Below are 22,389 nucleotides of genomic sequence, written 5' to 3' on the forward strand. Positions count from 1 at the left end.
ACTTGAAGGAGCAGAGTGTTCTGACCAATGTTCTTAACTACCAAAAAATTGTATTGGCATGGTAGCTTGCCGCCTTGTTTCTGCCTTGGATTTATGACTGAATTTTGCTGTCTCCTTCATCCTTTTTCGGACAGTCATTGCTCAGACATAGATTAAACTTTCAGTCAATATTGAAACTGATGACATTAGTGAACTTCAGGCTAAAACTTTTTGTTTTTGTATTAGTGCTTGTTGAGGAAATGTCCAAAATATATTTAGATCTAAAAACATAAGTTTAATTCAAATGAATATTATGAATTAAACGTCAAGATCTTGATCAGCCAAGAGGGGATAAAAGGCAATCCACAGAGGAAAAAAGTTGAATGAGATGAATGTTCTAGATGTTCTATATGTTCCGATATGTTCTATTAGCTTTCCAGTTTCAGGTCACTGTCTATGTTCCTAAACTACAATGCAATGCAGCATTGATGTTCTGAATCCTATCATAGTGTTGACACTTTATCTTCTCCTGTTTGACTGAAGTTGAGGTATCTTATTGCTGTCTTGCCTCTAGCCTCATGTTCTTGGTTCTACTGCTGCAGCATTTTCTTTCTGAAACCTAATAAACCATGCCCCTGTTCAGGTATTTTCTGACTTGTGACCCTTCTAACAAATCAACCCAGCAAATTTCCTGTGCAGACTTCACATGACTAATGTAATCTCAACAGATCAAATGAAATGTCCAGGTTAACCTTCTTTCAGATGAAACATGACAAGGGCTTTCAGTATTAACAGAGAAATTAAAACCTTTGATAGTACAATTTAATGTATTAGTAACATTTCTAAGATTTATTACACTAAGGTCTCTTTGTGGCAGCCTGTTTATAAATCCTGAAACATAGCAGCAAGCAAAACCATGGTATGATTATAAGGTTGAGGCATTGAATTAAACAGGTGCTCATGTAGGCTGCTGAGGACGGGATGATGAAATATGACTAAAGAGACAGACATTAGGCAAGATCGAAAGTGGAAGATAGCAATCCAATAAATAGTAGTAGTGACATCTTAAGGCAAAGGAATGTATCGGGCGTATCAGGGCATATTGTCTAACCAACTGCAAAGTTTTCAAACAATCTGGTTCATGCTACATTTATGTCTAGTGAGGAGATATACAATTTTCACTCGGCACTGAGCATGTGATTTGTGTTTAACTGTGGAAAATTGTAACTCAACCAGTAAAAGACAGAGTCATAGAGATGTGCAGCATGGAAATAGACCCTTCAGTCCAACTCGTCCATGTTGACCAGATATCCCAGCTCAATCTAGTCCCACCTGCCAGCATCCGGCCCATATCCCTCTAAACCCTTCCTATTCATGTAGCCATCCAAATGGAGATAGCAAAGGAGGAGAATGTTTGTTTGACATTTAGGACTGTCCAGATGTACTGGTTGGGGGAAGGAAACGAGGTCACTTTTGAAGTTGGTCCCTATGTTCAGGGAAGTATAAATGAAACCATGTAATGGCACTCTAGGAATTAGATAATGACAGTTAATGGAGGACACTGGACATAATGGAGGAAGACAAAGAGGCAGACCAAGTTTGGCAGTTAGGGAAGGCCAGAAGTAAATCATGGGAGTGGCAGAGACTTAATGAGCTGGGAAAAAGTGATTCATTAGTTAGTTAAAAATAGAATGATGATTTATGTGAGGTAAGTGCAAACATAATGGCATATTTAGAATCCTGGGATGACAGCAATTTTAAAGAGGAGTGAATGTGTCCAAGGAGAAAGAGGTGAACATACAGTCTCAATCTTAGGACCACAAACAAAGTCACTGAGAAGAAGAGCAAATATAGCCTTAATAGGTATAACAAGAGTTTGCTGGCCTTTGATTTTAAAAAATTGTTTTATTATCTTTAAAAAAAAAAGGATAGAGATGAGTCTACATTTGTAGAACTGTCCTGAAGATCATGGAGTCAAAGCTGAGGAATTGCAGAATATAATTGCACTTTGTTTACAGCATTTATTCCATGGTCTGCAAAAGTAAAAGGATAAAGGGAATGAAGTATAAAAAGGATATGTGCATCATTTTGCTCTTGCCTTGATCTCCGTTCAAGTGGATAATATTTTGGAGCAGTAATTCAAGAATGTGTTTGTTATTTGTAGTGTTACTATTACTTCATACACGCTTTGTTAATATTAAGACACTTGAAATCCATGTAATGTCTAAAACGCAGTTTACCTTGAGTTGCAATCTGCAGAAAAATGTTTTTCCCCCCCCAAGTAATATGCAAAAAAGAAAATATAGGCATTTTGATGGATCACAATGTTAAATATACTCAGCTGTAGAAATTTGATTGTCTTCACAGTCTCCTTAAGATTTAACAGGTCTCAGTTTGAAAACTTACTCAGGCACAGCTGCATGTCTGCAATTTCAGTGAACAATTCCAAACATTATTAGAAATTCTGTAAGACCTATTGAATGAAAGAATGCTCTGTTGTACAGAACCTTTAATGACCACAAGTTGTTCTGAAGCCTTCAGTCCCAGCAAGTGCCATCACTATGGTCAATTTGGAAGTGTGGCACTTGCTTTCCCTGCAGCTTTCTTTCCTGTTTTTTCTTTTAAAGTATGAAATCTAAGGTATTATCTTGCTAGCTGCTAATGATAGAAGTTTTCTGATGCAGTGACTATTCTGGTCAACTGAATCAGCACTGCATCATGCTTACATTTTCTGGAACTAATTTTTGCAATTTGCTTGTTGTGGCTAGTACCTTTTCCCAATAATGATTACCGCAAGTGTGCTTATCTTATTGAATATTGCTGATGAAGTTCGGGATAAAGGGCATTTGGATCCTAAAATTGCTGTCAACAAGCATGAAGTAACACTATAGCTTTCCTTATTCAAGCACTTTTATCTGCCTCACTTTCCTATACAGTTTTGCAAGACTTCAGCTGTCGTTTTGGAAATCATGACATGATTTAAGTGAGAGTTTGCTACTTTTGTCTTTTGAACCCTAAACTAGAGTTCATCTAAATGTAAAGAAAGTTAAAATCTTGTCTACACCAAAATAGCCTATCTTGGCCAGGATAGTTGTGCTACGGTGGATTTTTGATTGGTCAAGCGAATTCATTCTGAAGTGGGTGTCTGAGTACTAGTAAAACGTGAAATATCTGCAAATGTTGGAAACAGAAATTACTGGAAAATGTCAGCAGATCTGGCAGCATCTATGGAGAGAAATCAGAGTTAATGTTTTGGGTCCAGCACCCTTTCTCAGAACTGATGGTAGCTATGAGAAATTTGGTTTTCATGCAGAAGATAGGGTAGGGTGGTAGGGATAAGGAATAAACAATTACTGGTTATAAGAGTCCAAAGATAGAGAAGAACAGTTGGACAGAGACAAGAGTGGATGACCGTCAGCCCAGGAGCATCAATGACTGCTAATAGGGATCATTAGTGACTAATGGGGACGTAGTATCTAATAGAAGACTGTGATAACAAGGCCGGGTGTGTGGGGTTGGGGTAAGGACAAGGCCTCAAGCTCTAAAATTGTTGACGTCTATATTGAGCCCAAAACACTGTAGAATTCCCAAGTGCAAAATGAGGACCACCAGCTTGCGCTGAGCTTCACAGGAACACTGCAGCAAGCTGGAGATGGGGAACAGGGGTGTGTTGAAGTGGCGAGCAACTGGAATCTCAGGATCTCTTTTGCAGGCAGGGTGTAGGTGTTCTGCAAAGTGGACACCCAGTCCAGTGCTTTGTCTCCCCAGTGTAGAGGAGACCACATTGTGAGCAGCTACAGTAGACTAGGTAGAGTGAAGTGCAGGTAAACCATTGTTTCATGTGGAACATCATTCCTCAGATGAGATCAAATTGCAAACAATACTCCAGGTGTGGTTTCATCAGGATGCTTCACAATTACAATAGGACATCCTTGCTCCTGAACTTGAATGCTGTCACTAGGAAGGCCAGCATACTGTATGCTGTCTTCCTGCTACACCTTCGTGCTTACTTTGAATGGCTAGTGTACAAGGAAATGGAGGTCTTTTTGCAGTTTCCCTTTACCCAATCTATTGCCCTTGAGAGAATTTGTCTTCCAAAATGGATAACCTTTCATTTATCCATGTTATACTTGATTTACCAGACATATGCCCATTTATCCAACTTATCCAAATCACACTGAAACATTTTGTGCGTCCTACTCACAGTTCACTCTCCCACTTAACTTTGTGTTGTTTACAAACTTGGAAATATTTCATTTAATTCCTTCATCTAAATTATTAATATATATTGTGAATAGCTGCTGTCCTAGCACTCATCCCTGTAGTATCCTAGTAGTCACTGTCTGCCCCGAGAGTATGAATAAATGGATCACTACCCTTTATTTCCTGACTGCCAGCCAGTTCTCTATCTGTCAATCCACAGTCCCATGTGCTTTAATTTTATAGACTAATCTCTTTTTTTTTGCCACCTGACTTAAAATCTTCTGCAAGTCCAAGTAAACAGTATCCAATGCGTCATCCTCATCAACTCTAGTAATTGCACCCTGCCTGCAAAAGAGATCCTGAGTGGAGTTGTCAAGCATTATTTTCCTTTTCTAAAACTATGCTGGCTCAGTCCAATCCTGTCACTGTGTTCTGTTATTAAATCGTCTATAATGGACTCTAGCATTTTCCCCATTATCAGTGTCAGGCTAGCCAGTCTATAATTCTTGGTTTTCTGTACCAACATTTTTGAATAGTACGTTGCATTATCTAACCGAATGCATAGGAACTGTCCTAGAGTCTATAAAATCTTGAAAAATGACCACCTGATGTGGCTACTTCTACTCTGGCCACTTCCTTAAGTATTTTGCGACGTAGTTTTTTGCACCCAGTGGATTTATCAACATTTAATTCTATCAGTTTCTCCAACTAATAATGTTTACCTTCAGATCCTCCTTCTCCATAGACCCTGTATTCTCCAACATTCCTCCTTTTGAGAAGACAGAATCAAAGTGTGTTTTCAATTGGACTGACATGATTGTTCCCCATTATAACTTGTCCTGTGTCTAACTTTTAAGGAACCCACATTTGTCTTTGCTAATCTTTTTCTCTTAAACTTAGGGAAGCTTTTATGATTAGTTTATACATTCCCAGTAAGTTTAATCACTTTTCCCCTTTTAATCAAACCCTTTTATCCTCCTTTACTGAAATCTAAACTGCTCCCAGTCCTCAGATCATCGCCTTGAAGCATTCACTCTGAAATCAGGATTTCCATAGAAAGAAACAAATTCCCAAATTCAGTAATTTTATTTTGTCCTGCTAGCCATCTGATATGAAGATCTTCATTTAGATTTTGGTTTGTCATTTTTGTTGTTGTAATAAAGCAGTATGAGAAAGCATTTGTAAACTTATGAAATAATACAGAATTGTTGCTCTAGATTTCCTAACATAATAGTCGGTGTCAAAGAATAGTTTGCTACTCCCAATGACCAAATAAATTGATTTTCAATGCTGTGACTTGCCTATGAAAGTAATTTTATGTTGCATGTACTTCACCTAGTAGCACAATACCCCCTAGCATCCTTTGACATTACCAGGATTCTATTCAGAATTAGTAGTTGCTTGTGAACTTTCTTTTCTATTCCAGATTTTGAGGCAACTGAGTTTTTTTTCACTTTAATGCAGTACATCACTTCATATTATAGGGCAAATAAACAGCTGTATATTGAACTGATTTTATGATAAAGATGAACATAGATTGCTTTCATTTGCTAAAAAGTTAAAATAGTGAAAACCAGTATAATTGGTTCATGTGTTCAGCATCATAGGGCATTGCAGTGCATAATGTGACGTTTCATTCCATTGTGATTGTGTCTGTGTCACCTCTTTGAAAAAGCACACCAGTCTGACCAAGTCCTATTTGTGTTTAGTTATGTTTAATTTTTCAGTTCAAGATTGTAATGCTGTTGGAAGATAGCAAATCAAATTATTTGGGAATAAGAATCTGCTTTATTGGAAAACATAAAATAATGTGGGATAAAATCTCTTTGCCCTTTTGGGCAGAGATTGGTGCTCGGCAGTTTCTGCGTTAACCTCAACCGTTTTTTGCCCTGAAAGTTGGCATTTTATGTTGGCAACTCTTCAGCACTTCAGTCAAATTGACATTGTACCCATGATAACAAACATGGTGATTGTTGGCAGGACTGGTCACCCAATGTGGTTTTGATATTTCAAAATACATTTTAATCCCCTGGGGAAGGGAACTGAAAGTATGCAGTGGTTAAAATAAGTTCTTTCCAACAATTAGGTAAAATATTAAAGCATTTTTACTTTTTTCTTTCGTTTTTAACAGACAAATGGTAGCACGAGGTTTGCTCGATACGCTGCGGGCAGTCAGCGACGATGAAAAAGACTGCCTAGCAGTGCTGGAGAGAATAAATAAGCTAGCAGAAGATCCAGGTAACATGGTGTACATGTTTTGTACTTGAATGATCTGTAACTTTAGTAAGCAGCATTTGAAAATATTGGAGTTGGGGGGGGGGGGGGGGGGGTGATGGGGGGGGTGTATATGTAGAAGTTGATCCTGATCATATCTTCTGACTTGTCCTGATTAGTTCCTGGGCATACTTCACATAATTTAGTTCATTTCTGACACTGCATCTCATTCCTATTTGTGCTGCCTGAAGTCCTGACATTTGTGGATACTTAATCCCTTTCAATTAGTCCATAAATATCAGTTGGAAGAAGCATTGTGGTCTTTAAGGTATGTTGCTAATTTAAACTACTGTCTGACAGTGAAGTATTTTTCTTCCCTGTGTTTCAAGTTAGCATTTTATTAGTTACGCCAGTTTCTTTATTTTAAAGCCACTTATTTCTACAAGCTTTTGGGTTAGATGCTGCACTGTTTGACAAGAGAAAGTGCAGTTAGCGAGTTTTAAGATATGTAGCTCAGGTTGAGGTTCTGGATCTACGTTTGCTCGCTGAGCTGGAAGGTTTGTTTTCAGACGTTTCGTCACCATATTAAGTAACATCATCAGTGAGCCTCTGGATGAAGCACTGGTGGTATCGCATGCTTTGGGTTTCCTTGAGGTGGTGATGTCATTTCCTGTTCTTTTTCTCAGGGTGATAAATAGGATCCAGGTCAATGTGTTTATTGATAGGGTTCCGGTTGGAATCCCACGCTTCTCAGAATTCTTGTGCGTGTCTCTATTTGGCTTGTCCTTGGATGGATGTCTTATTCCAGTCGAAGTGGTGTCCTTCCTCATCTGTGTATAAGGTCATGTCTTTTTGTGACTAGTTGATGTTCATTATTCTTGGTGGCTAGTTTTCCGCCTGTTTGTCCAACGTAGTGTTTGTTACAGTTCTTGCACGGTGTTTTGTAAATGACATTAGTTTTGTTTGTTTGTCTGTACAGGGTCTTTCAAATTCATTAGTTTCTATTTAGTGTGTTGGTGGGTTTGTGGGCCACCATGATGCCAAGAGGTCTGAGTAGTCTGGCAGTCATTTCCGAGGTGCCTTTAATGTAAGGGAGAGTAGCTCGGGTTTCTGGACATGTTATGTCTACTTGTTTGTGTTTGTTGCTGAGAAACCGATGGACTGTGTTAATTGGATACCCGTTCTTTTTGAATACACTGTATAGGTGATTTTCCTCTGCTCTTCGTAGTCCCTCTGTGCTGCAGTGTGTGATGGTTGAAATAATGTTCTCATGCAGCTTCATTTATGGATATTGGAACGATTGCTTCTGTAGTTCAGTATTTGGTCAATATGTGGTGTTGTCTTGCAGATGCTGGTTTGAAGTTTCCCATTGGCTGTTCGCTCTACTGTGACATCTCGAAATGGCTGTTTGTTGTTGTTTTCCTCCTCTTTCGTGAATTTTATGCCAGAAAGGGTTCTTAGAGGCAGTAATGCAGAGACTCTAACAAACAGCTCTGCCAACCATCCAACCCAAACTTTGGGTCCGCTATGTGGATGACACCTTCGTCATCACTAAATTAAATAAATTGGAGGAAACTTTCAAGACCATCAATAATACCCTTTCTGGCATAAAATTCACTGAAGAGGAGGAGAGTAACAACAAACTGCCATTTTGAGATGTCACAGTAGAGCGAACAGCCAATGGGAAACTTCAAACCAGCGTCTGCAAGACGGCAACAAATGTCGATTTTTGTGCTCCTCGGATGCTGCCTGACCGGTGCTTTTCCACCACCACTCTGATCTTGACTCTGATCTCCAGCATCTGCAGTACCCACCTCAGCAAAGTTAAAAATCACACAACACCAGGTTATAGTCCAACAGGTTTATTTGGAAGCACTAGCTCTCAGATCGCTGCTCCTTCATTAGGTGGTTGTCAACTATCTGATGAAGGATCAGCTCTACAAAAACTAGTGCATCTAAATAAACCTGTTGGACTATAATCTGGTGTTGTGTGATTTTCAACTTTATTCCAGGTATTAGTCTCGTAAAGTTTCTCTGAACTGTTTCAAACATATTAACACAAATGTGATAGCTAGTGTACTCCAACTGTGATCTCACCAATCCTGTGTAGCATAATTTCCTTTCATCTTGCATTCAGTTCCTTTCATGATAAAACATATCGCACTATTGAGTTTCTGGTTACCTGCATGTTAACTTCATGCAGTTCATGCACAAGGACATCCAGATCCCTTTTCTTCAGAGCTCTGCAACATCTCAACAATTTAGATCATTTTGGCAGAAAGATTTTAAAAATTAACAACTTCCCATATTATAGTCCATTTGCCAGAGCTTTAACCTCATTTAACCTGCCTATACCCCTATGTGATTATCTTTATTGTACAGAAATGCAGGATAATTAATAATTCACTTTCCTATCACCTCATTCAAAAAGATGTAGAGTGGCAATCACTCACCGTGTTCAGGGAAGAAGTAGAGTGAATTTAATAATTTTTTAGATAATTTGGATATTAGTTGGTGACAAGTATCTCTTTGAAGCGCATGTCTTAAGAATATTTTATTTCATACTTTAGTCGCTGTTTTATTGACTTCAGCATTTATTTGCAATCTTAAAAGGGCAATTATGTGAAGCATTCTGGTTGCTATAGTTGCTATCCTATCTTAAGCATTGCATTTTGTTTGACAAAATGTATTAAAACCTTTTGTGTGCAGATTGATCTTTAGTGATCCGAGTCAGTGAAAATTGAAGTGGAGGATGTTGTTTGAATGTGCAGCAAGCCATTTTTCTTCAGCCATTCCAGTGTGAGCCTGTTTAATTTCATAGCATTGTACCAAATGCATGATCTTCACCAGAAAGGGTTCTTATCAACCAGAGTTTGATTTGGAATTGCAGTGTGCACTTACCACTGCTCCAAGTTAAGCGTGTAATTGCTGGTGACTCATTCCATCAGGTTCAAGACCATTGTCACAATGGGATATCTTCCAGATTGCAAGTAACCATGCATATGTTTCTGTGCCAGACAATGATATGTTTAAACTTGTTTGAAGAGTCAAAGTGAATTTGGATAGTGAGTAACAGATGTTACCTGCATTTATGACTGTTGCTAGGTGTTTCTACTCAAGGGACTGGAGCTTGGATGACTTATTTACAGTGCGCGTGCCATAGTTATTGCATGCAACTTAGAAAAAGATCTCCAGACATTGCAATATGTAAATATGAAACCAGGGGAAAATATTTTAAAGAACTTTATAATAAGCAGAAACATTTCCTTTTCTGAAATAAATTGAATAGCTGACAAGTATTAAGTGCAGCAGTTCCAAATACTACTTGACTTAAATGAATAAGTAATTAACGTGTTTGCCCTGGTAAATAAATTCAGTTACAATTATACAGTTTGTGCCATGATGTCTGTAGTTTTTGTTTATTCACTCACAGGACCTGTCTGTCTGATTAGGCCAGCGTTTAATTGCCTGGCCTAATTATTTTTTTTGGAACTGTATTATGAGCTTACCACTGTTCCAAGCTAAGCACATAATTGATGGCTCATCTCATTAATACTGTAGGTATATTATGGAGATACTAGTTAGATAACTGTTTTAAATTTATTTAAGTTGCATGATCAGTGACTCCAATATATTGTGGTGAAACATTCTTGGTGTTGTCTATGTGCTATTTTAAAATATTGAACTGGGAGACTTGACTAAAGGATCAAAATAAAGGTTTTATAAAATAAGTTAGCCAATAATCACCTCCAAGTCATAATAATAATCAAATGCAAATTCAAATATGAAAATCCCAAAGCTGGCAAACATAAAGTTGTTAAATAAAACTTAACTTATGGAATTTGAGATGCAATGTGGCCATTTAGTTGAGAGAGTTTAGTCAGGTTCCATATCCTAAGCGGTGAAAAATAATCAGTTTTGCAAAATATTGAATGAAATGGTAGTAAGTAGCCATCTTGTAAACAACTGTCTGTGACAAAACTAGGTTTCAGTGTTTTTCTGATCTGTTGTGAAAAAAAATTGCATGTTTTACAGAACCAACAGTTCGTGCAGAGTTAATGGAACAGGTGCCTCATATTGCCATATTCTGTCAAGAGAATAGACCTTGTATTCCTTATGCTTTCTCCAAATACTTGTTGCCCTTTGTGGTTAGATGCCTTGCAGATCCCAACAACCAGGTAAGGCCTTTTCCTTTAATAGATGCTATGCTTCAGTTTTCGTTGAGACTGTTTAATTGTGGTTTCCATTTGATTGTAAACTTATTGATCACCATTTAATTCCAAGGTCCTAACTTGTTCAGAGTTACCATTTGATGGCTTCCAGCAGCCATCCGAAACTTCACCTCTGTGATCCAGGTTTTTCTGAAACTCGCATCACCACCTGATTTTCGGAGTTTGTGCTCAGTTATCTAATATGAGAGCTGGTGTCTGAGAACCCTTCCCTCTGCCAGAGGGCAAACAGTTATATCACATTTATAGGGATAGGTAATTTGCGCTATGTCAATCGATTAATTGAAACCTTTTGTCTATGGTGATGGGGCAGCCACTCATGACACTGGTTGTCCCCTTGATTCTCTCTTCCACCGCCTCTTTAAAAAAATACTGAGGGTGACTTTACTGTTTTGCTCGAACTTTATTTCGAAACGAGTGCACTGACAGTAGGGTGTGTTGGGCACTGATAAATACTTGAAGCTAACTTTTAACCAAATGTTTTTCTGAGGTACTGGTCTGTCTAGGATTAAAGACAAAATGTGGTTTGGATGACCAAATTTAAAAATGGCTTTGATGGCTTCATACTACATGGAGTTGTTTACTCCTAGTTTTATGATGTGTATGGAACCTCCTTTCATTGTCTGTCTGTGCTTGAAAGCAGAAGGTTGGCTTCCAAGTGAGGCAAGTTTCTCCACCCTTAGTGTCTCTGTTTCTTTTGCTTTCTTTTCTTAGACTGAATTGTTGGCATTCTCCCTCTCTCCCTGACTTTGCTTTGAAACTAAACACACATTCTTTGACTAATCTCTAGCTGGTTAAGATATATGTAGTTACAGCAGCAGATTAAGCCTGGACCCAGGTCTCTTTTCACCTGTACTATTCTTGTGGATTTTTCTTATGGAGTGCATCAACCCCCCCGCCCCCCGGTTTCCAGTTGTCAAAATCCAAAATTTACTTTTCTTTCACATGATTTATTCCATTTAACTATACCTAAAATGAGTCATTCCCATTCCTATTTGATGTTGTCACCTTTTCCTTGTCACTATCCTTTCATTTCTAAGTTGAGCTTCCTACTAATATCCATTTTATCAGACTCAGGAGTTCTGCAAAAAAAAATTACTGTCCAGTCTAAAAATATATTCAGAATATCTTTCAAGCAGAAATGAAATATTACTGTGATTTCAAGCATTATCAAATTCTGTTTACTTTTTTCTCTCAAAAACTGCAACCAATTTTCTCAAAAGTAATTTAAGGGATTATACTTTGCCTTTTTTAAATTATTCCAAATTCAAAAATGTTAACAACAGGCTTGAGAGTTTCTTCTGAGTATACCCTCAATAGTGGTGTAGATCTGACAATTTTCATTAGTGATCAATTAATTCCTTCCCAAACAGTTCTTCACATTTTATTTTTAATGCAGACTGCTTCTATTCTAACTTTTTAAAAATTAAAATTAAAAAAACACATAAATTTTTGTCCCTTTTAAAGTTCAGTTGAATTTCCCATTGAGTGCTTGAACTAGCAATTTTCAATCCCAATTTCAGAAACCATTGTGTCTAAGTGATTTTATATTGTAGCTCCTGTTCTTAAAATATTTCGTCTCAGCAAAACTTCTGGGTCCATTGCTGCGTTCTTGAAACCTATTTAAAAACACAAAAAGCAAAATCACTGTGGCTCTGGAAGGATTGCAATGGGTTAATCACATTTAAAGCTTAGAAATCCAGAATTCAGTCTTGGCCAAAATGTCTCATTTTGCCACACAGGTAGTGTGTGATAAGCTTTAAAACCTGTCCGCGAAAGTTCTGCAGTTCTGGGAAAGGGTGGGGCCCAGGTCACTACACTGTCATATTATGCTGTCACATGCTTTTTTTTAAAAACAATACCCAATCTTCTAAATATTTCAACTAGCTTTTGAAATTTCTACAATCTTAAAACCTTTTAAATTTTTTTAAGACCATCTTCAAAACTACATTAAATAATACAAAAATTCAGTTTTATAATGGACCAAAATAGCTAGGTTTTCTCACGCTGTCTTGCGCAGGATGTAGAATTTGAAATTCTAACATGGTTTAAACAATTTGCATTTTATGAATCTGGAAGATTGCAAAGAGTTGTACTCTGGATTTGTCCAAGATACCACTTAGTGCTAACACTAAATGTATTTTTTTTAGCAACCTGATATTTTGAAATCAATTGGACATTTAGGGTAGTATGGTGGGTCAGTGATTAGCACTACTGCCTCACAGCGCCAGGGCCCCAGGTTCAATTCCAGCCTTAGGCGACTGTCTGTGTGGATTTTGCACATTCTCCCCGTGTCTGCGTGGGTTTGCTCTGGTTTCCTCCCACAGTCCAAAGATGTGCAGGTCCGGTGAATTGGCCATGCTAAATTGCCCATCGTGTTAGGTGCATCAGTAAGAGGGAAATGGTCTGGGTGGGTTACTCTTTGGAGGGTTGGTGTGGACTGGTTGGGCCTAAGGGCCTGTTTCCACACTATAGGGAATCTAATCTAATCTAATAACTATCATTTTAAACCTTGGGTGAAGGTTATTTTATGATGTTCGTATTCATCAGTACCCTCCTTCACTTTTGAGTCTTGGGAGGCTGAATAGGGAGGGGCTGTTTTCCTGAAGTGACAGAGGTTGAGGGGTGACCTTTCTAGAGGTCGATTAAAATCATGAAGGGCGTGGATAGGATAAATACACAAGGTCTTTTCCTTGGGATGGGCAAGTCCAGAACTAGAGAGCATACGTTTAATGTGAGAAAAGAAAAATTTAAAACTGACCTATGCAGCAACACTTTCATGCAGAGGCTGGTGCATGCATTGAATGAGCTGCCGGAGGAAGTGGTGGAGGCTGGTACAATTACAACATTTTAAAAGGCATCTGGATGGGTATATGAGTGGTTTAGACTGATATAGGCCAAGTACTGGCAAATGGGACTCTATTAACTTAGGATATCTGGTCACCATGGACATGTTGGACCAAAGGGTCTATTTCCGTGCTGTACATCTTCATGACTCTGTGATCCACGGTACCAAACCTCTACATTATGTCTGCCTCATTCTTTGAAGCTTTCCCACCTTGAGCTAAGTTCGTTGGAAAACTTTGGTATTTTAAAGGAGCTACCAAACAAACATAGTTCATTACATTTATTTTACTGTTGAATGATTGATTGATTTTATTGTTCAGGCAGAATATATGTTATCGTCATAATTAATTTGGCAGTAAAACTATGATTGGTGGGACAACAGCAAAACACTGCAAAAAGATGGAAATCTGAAATAAAAACCAAAAATGCTGATGAAAATCAACAGCTGGCGACACAAACAGTCCATGTTTCTGAAATTTCGCCATAGATGCTGGTACGCCATTGTCAAGTCACCCTTTATTTACATGTGCATAGTACTTGGCACTGGCGCAGCTTCCTCAGAGCCAGCTCTGAGTGAACAGAACCTCTGACGCTCCTGTTTATATCTGTCAGCCAGGGCTCCTTGATTGGGGCTGTTGACCCAGTCAAGTTAGAACACAATCTGAGGTCCGCTGACTGAGCTTGTTACTATCGCAAGAATTTCAAGTCTAAAGGCCATTCAGATCCGGTTCTCCACTGTTTATAGATGACAGCTGAATCAATGAGAACTGCAGTTGATAGACACACTCCATTTGGGAGGAGAAAGCTGTCAGGGCACCTGTTTGTTTAATATCCAGTGAGTCTTGCTGTAGTCTCGTCCATATGACATGAAATGGAGACTAGATCAGACTGAGACACATTCTTTGGAGTTCATTTGGTCTGCTGAGAATGAACTTGCTTTCAGTTATGATCCTGGAGAAACTTAGAAAACCATATTTTCAACTCTGCCATATCTCACAACAGATGTTATCAGGGAAAAACAGTCAACGTACTGCAAAGAAGGCACAGAAAAAGTTCACTAACCAAAGTAATCTAACAAAAATGTTTTAAATGCTGGTTTAGTTTCCCTGTGAATTGCATGCCTTTAATTTTATTTGCATCGTTAGATGAATCTTGTACAAAGCTTATTAAAGGTTGACTATTCACTGTTTAATGTTATATTACTTGACTAAATAAGTTGGCTTTTTCTTGGTTGAAAGAATAGTCAGATATGAATTTGCACCAAATGTATGTCAACGTTTTATATAAAATGGTTCCGGCCCAGTTTTAGAAGTTAGTGAATGACTAGATATAAATTCAGTTTTACTGAAATATTTTTGTTTTGAAGTTTCTTCCTAGTGGCAAATCAATGAATTACAAATAAATGTAGTATGTACATTCTCACTTTATGTTCCTTCAACTGATATATGTTTGGTTACAGACTACTTCATGCCTTTGATTATATTTGTAGGTGAGGAAGACCAGCCAGGCAGCATTGCTGGTGGTATTAGAACAGGAAATAATCGAAAGATATGATGTGGAAACTAAAGTGTGTCCTGTTCTCTTGGACCTAACTGCTCCTGAAAGCAATGACGATCTGAAAACAGAAGCTGTAGCAGTAAGTGAAATGCACACTTTTTAAATTTAGCCATACAGTTGTTGATGTAAAAAAATGGTGATATTCCACAGAATATGGGTATATTGCGTTCAGGCTAAAAGATAAAAACTGAATTTATGTAAAATGTATGGCTGGGAATGTGTATTAATATAGGGAATGTCTACGTTAAGTTATCATCTTTATTCAGGAAAGGGTTAGGTAATGTTAGAGATGGAGAAAATGTGTTGTTTTAGTTTACTCACTTGACAGGATCCTCAATGTTGTCAAATAGCTGAAATAGGCAAATGTGCACGAAGGAAAAGTACTTTGGCTGAAAGTCCAAAGTCTTGTTCTGAGAATTCGAACGTGTTAATAGTTGAGCTCTATTTAGTAGATCTTAACTTCTAAAGTATCTATAATAGTACCTGCATTTGAAAAACTGTCTTCTCAATCTTTCTTGTGTGACAAATTTACATGTCTTCTCAAGTATCATTGGCTTTTATATTCTGTACTTGCAACCATTAATGTGTACCTCCCTTAGCTTGGTTCATATTTCCTAACTTTTCAGATGGTCTTGTTTAATCATAGGCTTATTCTAAATTATGCTTCACGTTCCTCCTTGTCATGAATGGAGGTAGAAGCTTTTCTGTATATCTTGTTATAAGCTGAATCCTTCCTTCTCCATGACTCTTATGGAATCATAGAGTCCTGATGGTGCAAGAAGAGGTCATTAGGCCCATTGAGTCTACACTGGCGCTCCAAATAGCATCCTATCCAGACCCAGCACGCTCATCCTATCCCTGTAACCTCACATTTTACCATGGTTAATCCACCGAGCCTGCGCATCTCCAAAATTAGGACCATTTAATCCAGCCAATCCACCCAGCCTATATATCTTTGGACTGCGGGAGGAAAGTGGAGCACATTGAGGACACCTATGGAGACATGAAGAGAATGTGCAAACTCTGCACAGACAGTCACCCAACACTGGAATCGAGCCTTGGGTTCCAGGTGTTATGAGAGAGCAGTGCTAACCATTCTCCCTTGTAACTCTTTTCATTTAAGTCGGTGTTTAGAAGTTTAGCTTGGTTACATACTTCACGATTTTAGATTAAGTTTAAGTACTTTCTCACTTTTTAGTAAGTCCAGTATTGGTCATAAGAGGTGAACAGCATGGAAATTGACTTTCAGTCCAACTCATCCATGCTGACCAGGTTTTCTCAATAAATCTTGCCCCATTTGGCAGTATTTGTCTCTGATCTCTCTCAACCCTTTTTATTCATATGCCAATCCAGATGCCTTTTAAATGTTGCAATTGTACCAGCCTCCACCACTTCCTCTGACAGCTCATTCCATACACGTACCACCCTCTGCGTGAAAAGGTTGCCCCATAGGTCTCTTTTATATCTTTCCCCTCTCACCCTAAACCTATGCCCTCTAGTTCTGGACTCCCCCACCCCAGGGAAAATTCCTTGTCCAATTATCCTATCCGTGCCCCTCATGATTTTATAAACCTCGTGTTATGAAGTGTAGAAGTGTACTGTATCTTTAAGAAAGTTAAAAGCTTGCAGAAATACCCAACAGCACCATGTATTCTGAACATGATACAACATAACCTTTTGGTCCAGCAGCTAGTGTAGCTGGTTGCCTGGAGACAAAAACAAAATTGAATTCGGCCAATCAGTTTAAATTATACCCCCAACAAACCAAACTCAAATTGAGTTTGAATTTAGTATATTGACGATATTAAGAGCCAGTGACACAATCTGATGCTTTAGGGGAAGAAGACAGGGAAAACATGAACAGTTGAGGGACAACTGCCAAGCCACCAGCATGTATAGGCTGCCCAAAACACAGCTCTCTTAAAGGTACATTTATCAATCAATAATCTGTGAAAGAGAAATCCTAAGAAGAAAATCTACAGAGGAAGATAAAAAGAGAAGATTCGACAGCTGCATGGTTTTGAAATTTGAATTTTTGGTAAATCTTTAGCAAACTAGTATTCGAGAAGGGAAAGGAAAAGATAGGTTAGCTGAAGGGGTTGTAAATGGTTGTTAGTTAATTATTCTCTGTTATACTTTAAGAAATGAAGTTGTTAAGTTTTACTTAGTTCTTGGCCTCTTGAATTTTCACAGATGACAGCAGGAGATAAATCTTTTCTGTCTTGCTGATTTTAAATGAACAGAGAGGGTTTACCTCATGTCCTAACACCTGTGGAAGGTCACCCCTCAGCCTCTGACACTCCAGGGAAAATAGCCCCAACCTGTTCAGTGTCTCCCTATATAGCTCAAACCCTCCAACCCTGGCAACATCTGTGTAAATCTTTTCTGAACCCTTTCAAGTTTCACAACATCCTTCCGATAGGAAGGAGAGTAGAATTGCATGCAATATTCCAAAAGTGGCCTCACAAATGTCTTGTACAGCTGCAACATGTTCTCCAATCTCCTATCCTCAATGCTCTGATTAATAAAGGAAAACATACCAAACAGTGCCTTCACGGTCCTATCTACCTGTGACTCCACGTTCAAGGAGCTATGAACCTGCACTCTTTGTTCAGCAGCACCCCCTAAGACCCTACCATTAAGTGTATAAGTCCTGCTCTGATTTGCCTTTCCAAAATGCAGCACCTCACATTTGTCTAAATTTTAGCCTCCATCGACTACTTCCTGGTCCATTGGCCCATCTTATCAAGATCCCGTTGTACTGAGGTAATCTCCTTTGCTGTCCACCACACTTCCACTTTTGGTTTCATCTGCAAACTGGTTAACTCTACCTCCTATGTTCACATCCAAATCGTTTATATAAATGACAAAAAGCAGTGCACACACCACCCGCTACGTGAAAAAGCTGTCCTTTGGGTCCCTTTTAAATCTTTTCCCTCTCACCTTATACCTGTCCTCGAGTTTTGGACTCTGCCACCTTGGGGAAAAGACCTTGTCTATTCACCCTGTCTATGCCCCTCACGATTTTATAAACTTCTCTCTAAGTTCATTCCTGAGTCTCCCCTGCTCTAGGAAAAACCTCAGCCTATATAGCCTCTTCCTATAGCTCAGACCATCCTACCCTGACAACATCCTTGTAAATCTTGTCTGAACCCTTTCAGGTTTCGCAGCATCCTTCCTGCAGCAGGGAGACTAGAATTGATTCTGAGTTGCTGGTCAATAAGCAAGATTCAGTCTATAGAACTGGGCAGGAGGTGGCAGGTAGTTGGTCACAGGAACTATGTCGGTAGGTGTCTGTAGCAGAGTTCAAATTATTGTTGGCTTTCTGTTAAGTTAATCATCAAACTATATGCCATTGCATGCAAATCTGTTTCTGGCAGAGATGATGTAGTTGCAGAAATTCACACCTGCTGAAGTTGCTGTCAGCCAATTAAAATCCGCTAATTCCATTTACATTGGGATGTCTTCTGATTCAAGTTTATTGTTGAAGCTGGCTCTTACTATTAAAAAGTGATCATAAAGTACAATTCCTGAGAGAAGATCATGAAGACTTCAGAATTGAAGTGCAATTTTAAGAGGCCAAGAGGAGCAAAATCATTCCTCTGGCAGTAAATTATTTTTGTAGAATTTTTCCTTTTTTTTAAGGAGTCTTCAGGTATTCCTTTTCAGAGCTGTTGCTGGACTGTTCTACACCAAGTACTGCTTTCTGTTGGAACTCAGCGTTGCTACTTCTAATCTTCCACCCAGTCCTGTTGATGTAATAAGTCCAGTTTGAAAGGCTAACAAGGCACCTGTCTATTTGAAATGTCACTCTCAATTTCAAGGCCCACCACCTTGAGATATGAACATTCCAGTCTTGGCAGGACGCGCAAAGCAAATGTTGAGCTGTGCTGTTTGCTTTTTAATTTAAATTATCACCTCAAGCCTGGCAAGTGGAAGGAAAGGAAGAAGTCAATCTGTGCCGAAACAGGTGACCCTGTCCTTCTAGATACTGATGAATTGGCATTGATAAAGTAGATTATACATGGTTTACAGATCTTTATTGTTTGTACAATTTTTCCCCATGAGCTGCAGAATTTAAATTGTTAGACTTGAGTAAGTTAAGTTCAATATATCCAAAGTGTAGGAAGGTAGAAGAGAGGAACTCTGGTACGCCTGTATAAGATTACGGCAGAGTAGGACTCCTCAACCAGAGCTCATCTGCCCCTTACGTTTCTTGTAGCCCTTTTTTTCCTTCTTACCTCCCATCCTTGAGTCTCAAGTAAAGTCAGAGCATACTACTGGCCTAGTGAGCCTTGGTGAAGCCCAGCACAGTCTGGAGACGAGGTGCTGGCATTTCCTGGGTTGGAAGGTCTGTTATTCTCAATGCTTTACTTCTTTGTTTTTTTAAAATTATTTCTGTAATTTTGTACTTGAGAATCTACCTTAGTACCTTTTTTTTGTACCTAAGATGGCATCGTAAGTGGCAACTTGCAAACTTGTAACATGCAACAATAAACCTAATTCTAATATTTCTTTTGTCAAACAGTGATAAAATACATTATTGTGTAACAAACATCAGGTCTATACAATAGGCAAGGTGGTTATTTCTTCAAAGAGAGAGCTAAATAGCTTCCTAATTGAATTGTAGATAAAGGTAAACTGTTCCAGCATCAAACCTTATTATCAGCTGAAACAATTATGATCTTGCTTGAGTTTGCTGTTCTTGGATAAGAAGCATTGGCACTGTGGTTAGTCCTTGCTCTTGATTAAGGAGAAGAATAATCGGCCAGGTTTTCAGTTCAAGTGAAACTTATGAAAATGAGAGTATGGACATCAGATATGAATTGAATTGAGTTAGCTGCAATACTTTGCATGGGAGAGGAGCTGCACTCTCAGTGCACAGGTGGAATATGAAGAATGAGAACCACTTGGAAGAAATGCCAGGGAACTGCCTGTACCCACCAAAACATACCCTTGAGTGTAAAATCCGTTCTTGGACGTGGCAACCCATATGTGACACTGAATATCTGGTGTCATGAATTGTTTATAGATATTAAAGATAACTTGCTTAGTACTTGGAAAGCTTATGTTTGTTATTTTTGTGCAGAGGATGCAAATTATTTTAATCATGAAGGTGTGATAAATGCTAGCTGTTAATTCAAAACCAGTTAATAGGACTTTATTTGTCACAGAGTAAAGGTTGGCAGGGGGAGATGGGAAAGAATAGGAACAAAGTATTCATAGAACATAATATGGCCTTAAATAGGTTGTGAAAAATCTAAGCTGTTATTGGATAGTGTCCCCAAAAGGAACATCTTTTCTGATAAAGAAATTTGTGAAACATAAATTAAGAAAAACATGCTGCAGCAGGGAGTGCTGATTTAATTTTACCGGTTTTTGTCTTGATTTATAGATAATGTGTAAAATGGCTCCCATGGTGGGAAAGGCAATCACAGAAAAATATATACTGCACCGGTTCTGTGAGATGTGCTGTGATTGCCGGATGTTCCACGTTCGTAAGGTTAGTTTACAAAATAATCATGTTGATTGCTCCACCCACTCCCATTTTTCCAAACTTGTCATAAATGTGAATTTCTTGTTTCAGGTGTGTGCTGCCAATATTGGAGATATATCTAGTGTTGTTGGTCGTGAGGCCACTGAAAGGTTGCTGGTAGGTATGCATAAAATAGGCATTGGCATTCCATAACAAACATTGCTGTCTTTGGCCATTTGAGGACTTCAAAGAAAAGAAGAATTCTTGTTTAAAAGTTACCATTAATTATTTTTGCTGCCATGACGACATCTAAATAAGAATCATGATTGTCTTTTTAAGTGTGTCAAGTACCTATCAAGTAATTGATCTTTCCTGATGAATAATTACATCAGAATGTGGTTGATGGCGAAAGTGAATGGGTGTTCATTTAATAACTGTTGTTTTCCAGAATTGGAATATAATCGCATTCACTGCAACTATTGATTGTACAACAACTAAGTATTCAAATAAGTTTGTGAAATCACAAGACCCAAGGTTGTCACACTCGTGATGAGTGCATGACTGTTGACATTTATTCCTGACTAACTGTTAAGGATTGCTTTGTTAGCAATAAACTTATGTTTCTCAACAAATAAAACTGAGCAGGTCTTGGTGTTTTTCCTATTATTTGTCTCCTATTTCCTTCTTTTCCTCTTCTTCCATAGAAGGCCTGAGGTAAGGTTGGACAGGTGCCGGCAGCTTTCGGGTAATGCACCAAGAACCATTCTTAATGTATGAACCTTGACAGTGAGTGTCAGCAGGGTAATTGACCACGCGTGATGATGGGATGGGGAACTAAATCTGATCCTTACCCAGCGCATTTACGTTTTTGGGGGTGGTCATTGGATAGAAATCTGTGAAGGGAACCTTCCCACCCTAGTGTGCAGGCACTGATATCAATTATAACACTCTTGCTGAGGTCAGGAAAGACAGAACAGACCAGGATTTAAACCATGATTCACTTTAATGTATCGAGATCGTCACATAGCAGACAATGCATTTTCTCATGCGGTATTGGTAGAATTTCCTGCTGTTTTGACAAATGTTGAATTTTGGCAACATTAAAATGTGAATTTTTACTACTCTCCATGTACTACTTGAATTAAGTGTTTGGTTTTCATTTCTGTTCTGGTTACAAAGGATTCCATGATTAAAATAGTTGTAGGAACAACCTACCTCAAACACTGCATTGGAATTAATTTTCAATCTTGACAGTTTTAGAGCATGCCTACTTCTGTTATAATTGCCATTTTATGAAGAGCTGTGCAACTTCAATTCGTGAAATTCTACTGACCACTCAATAAAACACAAAATCTTGAATTCATAAATAACATGTTTGTGTATTTTGACACAGGCCCAAACATTAAGTTTAAAATGAGTGCTGCTGTAACCCAATACCATTCATGGATAGTCTTTGAATATCACTTTTTCTCTTGTCTGAAATGAAGAGTGAGCTATAATTGAAATTGCAATTTCCTTGGATTTTTCTGTGTAGTTACCCAGGTTTCTCCAGCTTTGCTCTGATAATGTGTGGGGAGTGCGGAAAGCATGTGCCGAATGCTTTATGGACATTTCTTGTGCAACGTCTCAGGAAGTTCGAAGAACAAAACTGTCTTCACTCTTCATTAATCTGATCGGCGACCCTTCACGATGGGTAAAGTCTAATGTTTTTGCACTTTATTCTGAAATTTTAGTAGATAAGCCATAAAGTAACCATGCTTGTATGGCTACCTTAATTTTCTAATGTAAACTGTTTGTATATGTTTCATAAACTTCCAACTATGGCTATTATACTCAGCATGGTGTCAGTTATCTTTCAGGAAGACCATGTGTGAATTTCTGATT

The 22,389-nt window shown here is 38.4% G+C and overlaps 1 protein-coding gene across 3 annotated transcripts in view; it reads left to right on the top strand.

The window, feature by feature from the left end:
• Positions 1–22,389, top strand: part of ppp4r1 (protein phosphatase 4, regulatory subunit 1) — an 83,711-nt gene that overhangs the window by 15,837 nt on the left and 45,485 nt on the right. For all 3 annotated transcript variants that reach the window (XM_072569850.1, XM_072569851.1, XM_072569852.1), the window contains 6 exons: positions 6,314–6,420; positions 10,432–10,574; positions 14,962–15,108; positions 20,425–20,532; positions 20,617–20,682; positions 22,040–22,198. In XM_072569850.1, the coding sequence (XP_072425951.1) occupies positions 6,314–6,420; positions 10,432–10,574; positions 14,962–15,108; positions 20,425–20,532; positions 20,617–20,682; positions 22,040–22,198 (730 nt within the window). The remainder of the gene's footprint in view (positions 1–6,313; positions 6,421–10,431; positions 10,575–14,961; positions 15,109–20,424; positions 20,533–20,616; positions 20,683–22,039; positions 22,199–22,389) is intronic.

The sequence above is a fragment of the Chiloscyllium punctatum genome, chromosome 5 (assembly GCF_047496795.1).
Source record: "Chiloscyllium punctatum isolate Juve2018m chromosome 5, sChiPun1.3, whole genome shotgun sequence".
NCBI classification, from domain to species: Eukaryota; Metazoa; Chordata; class Chondrichthyes; order Orectolobiformes; family Hemiscylliidae; genus Chiloscyllium; species Chiloscyllium punctatum.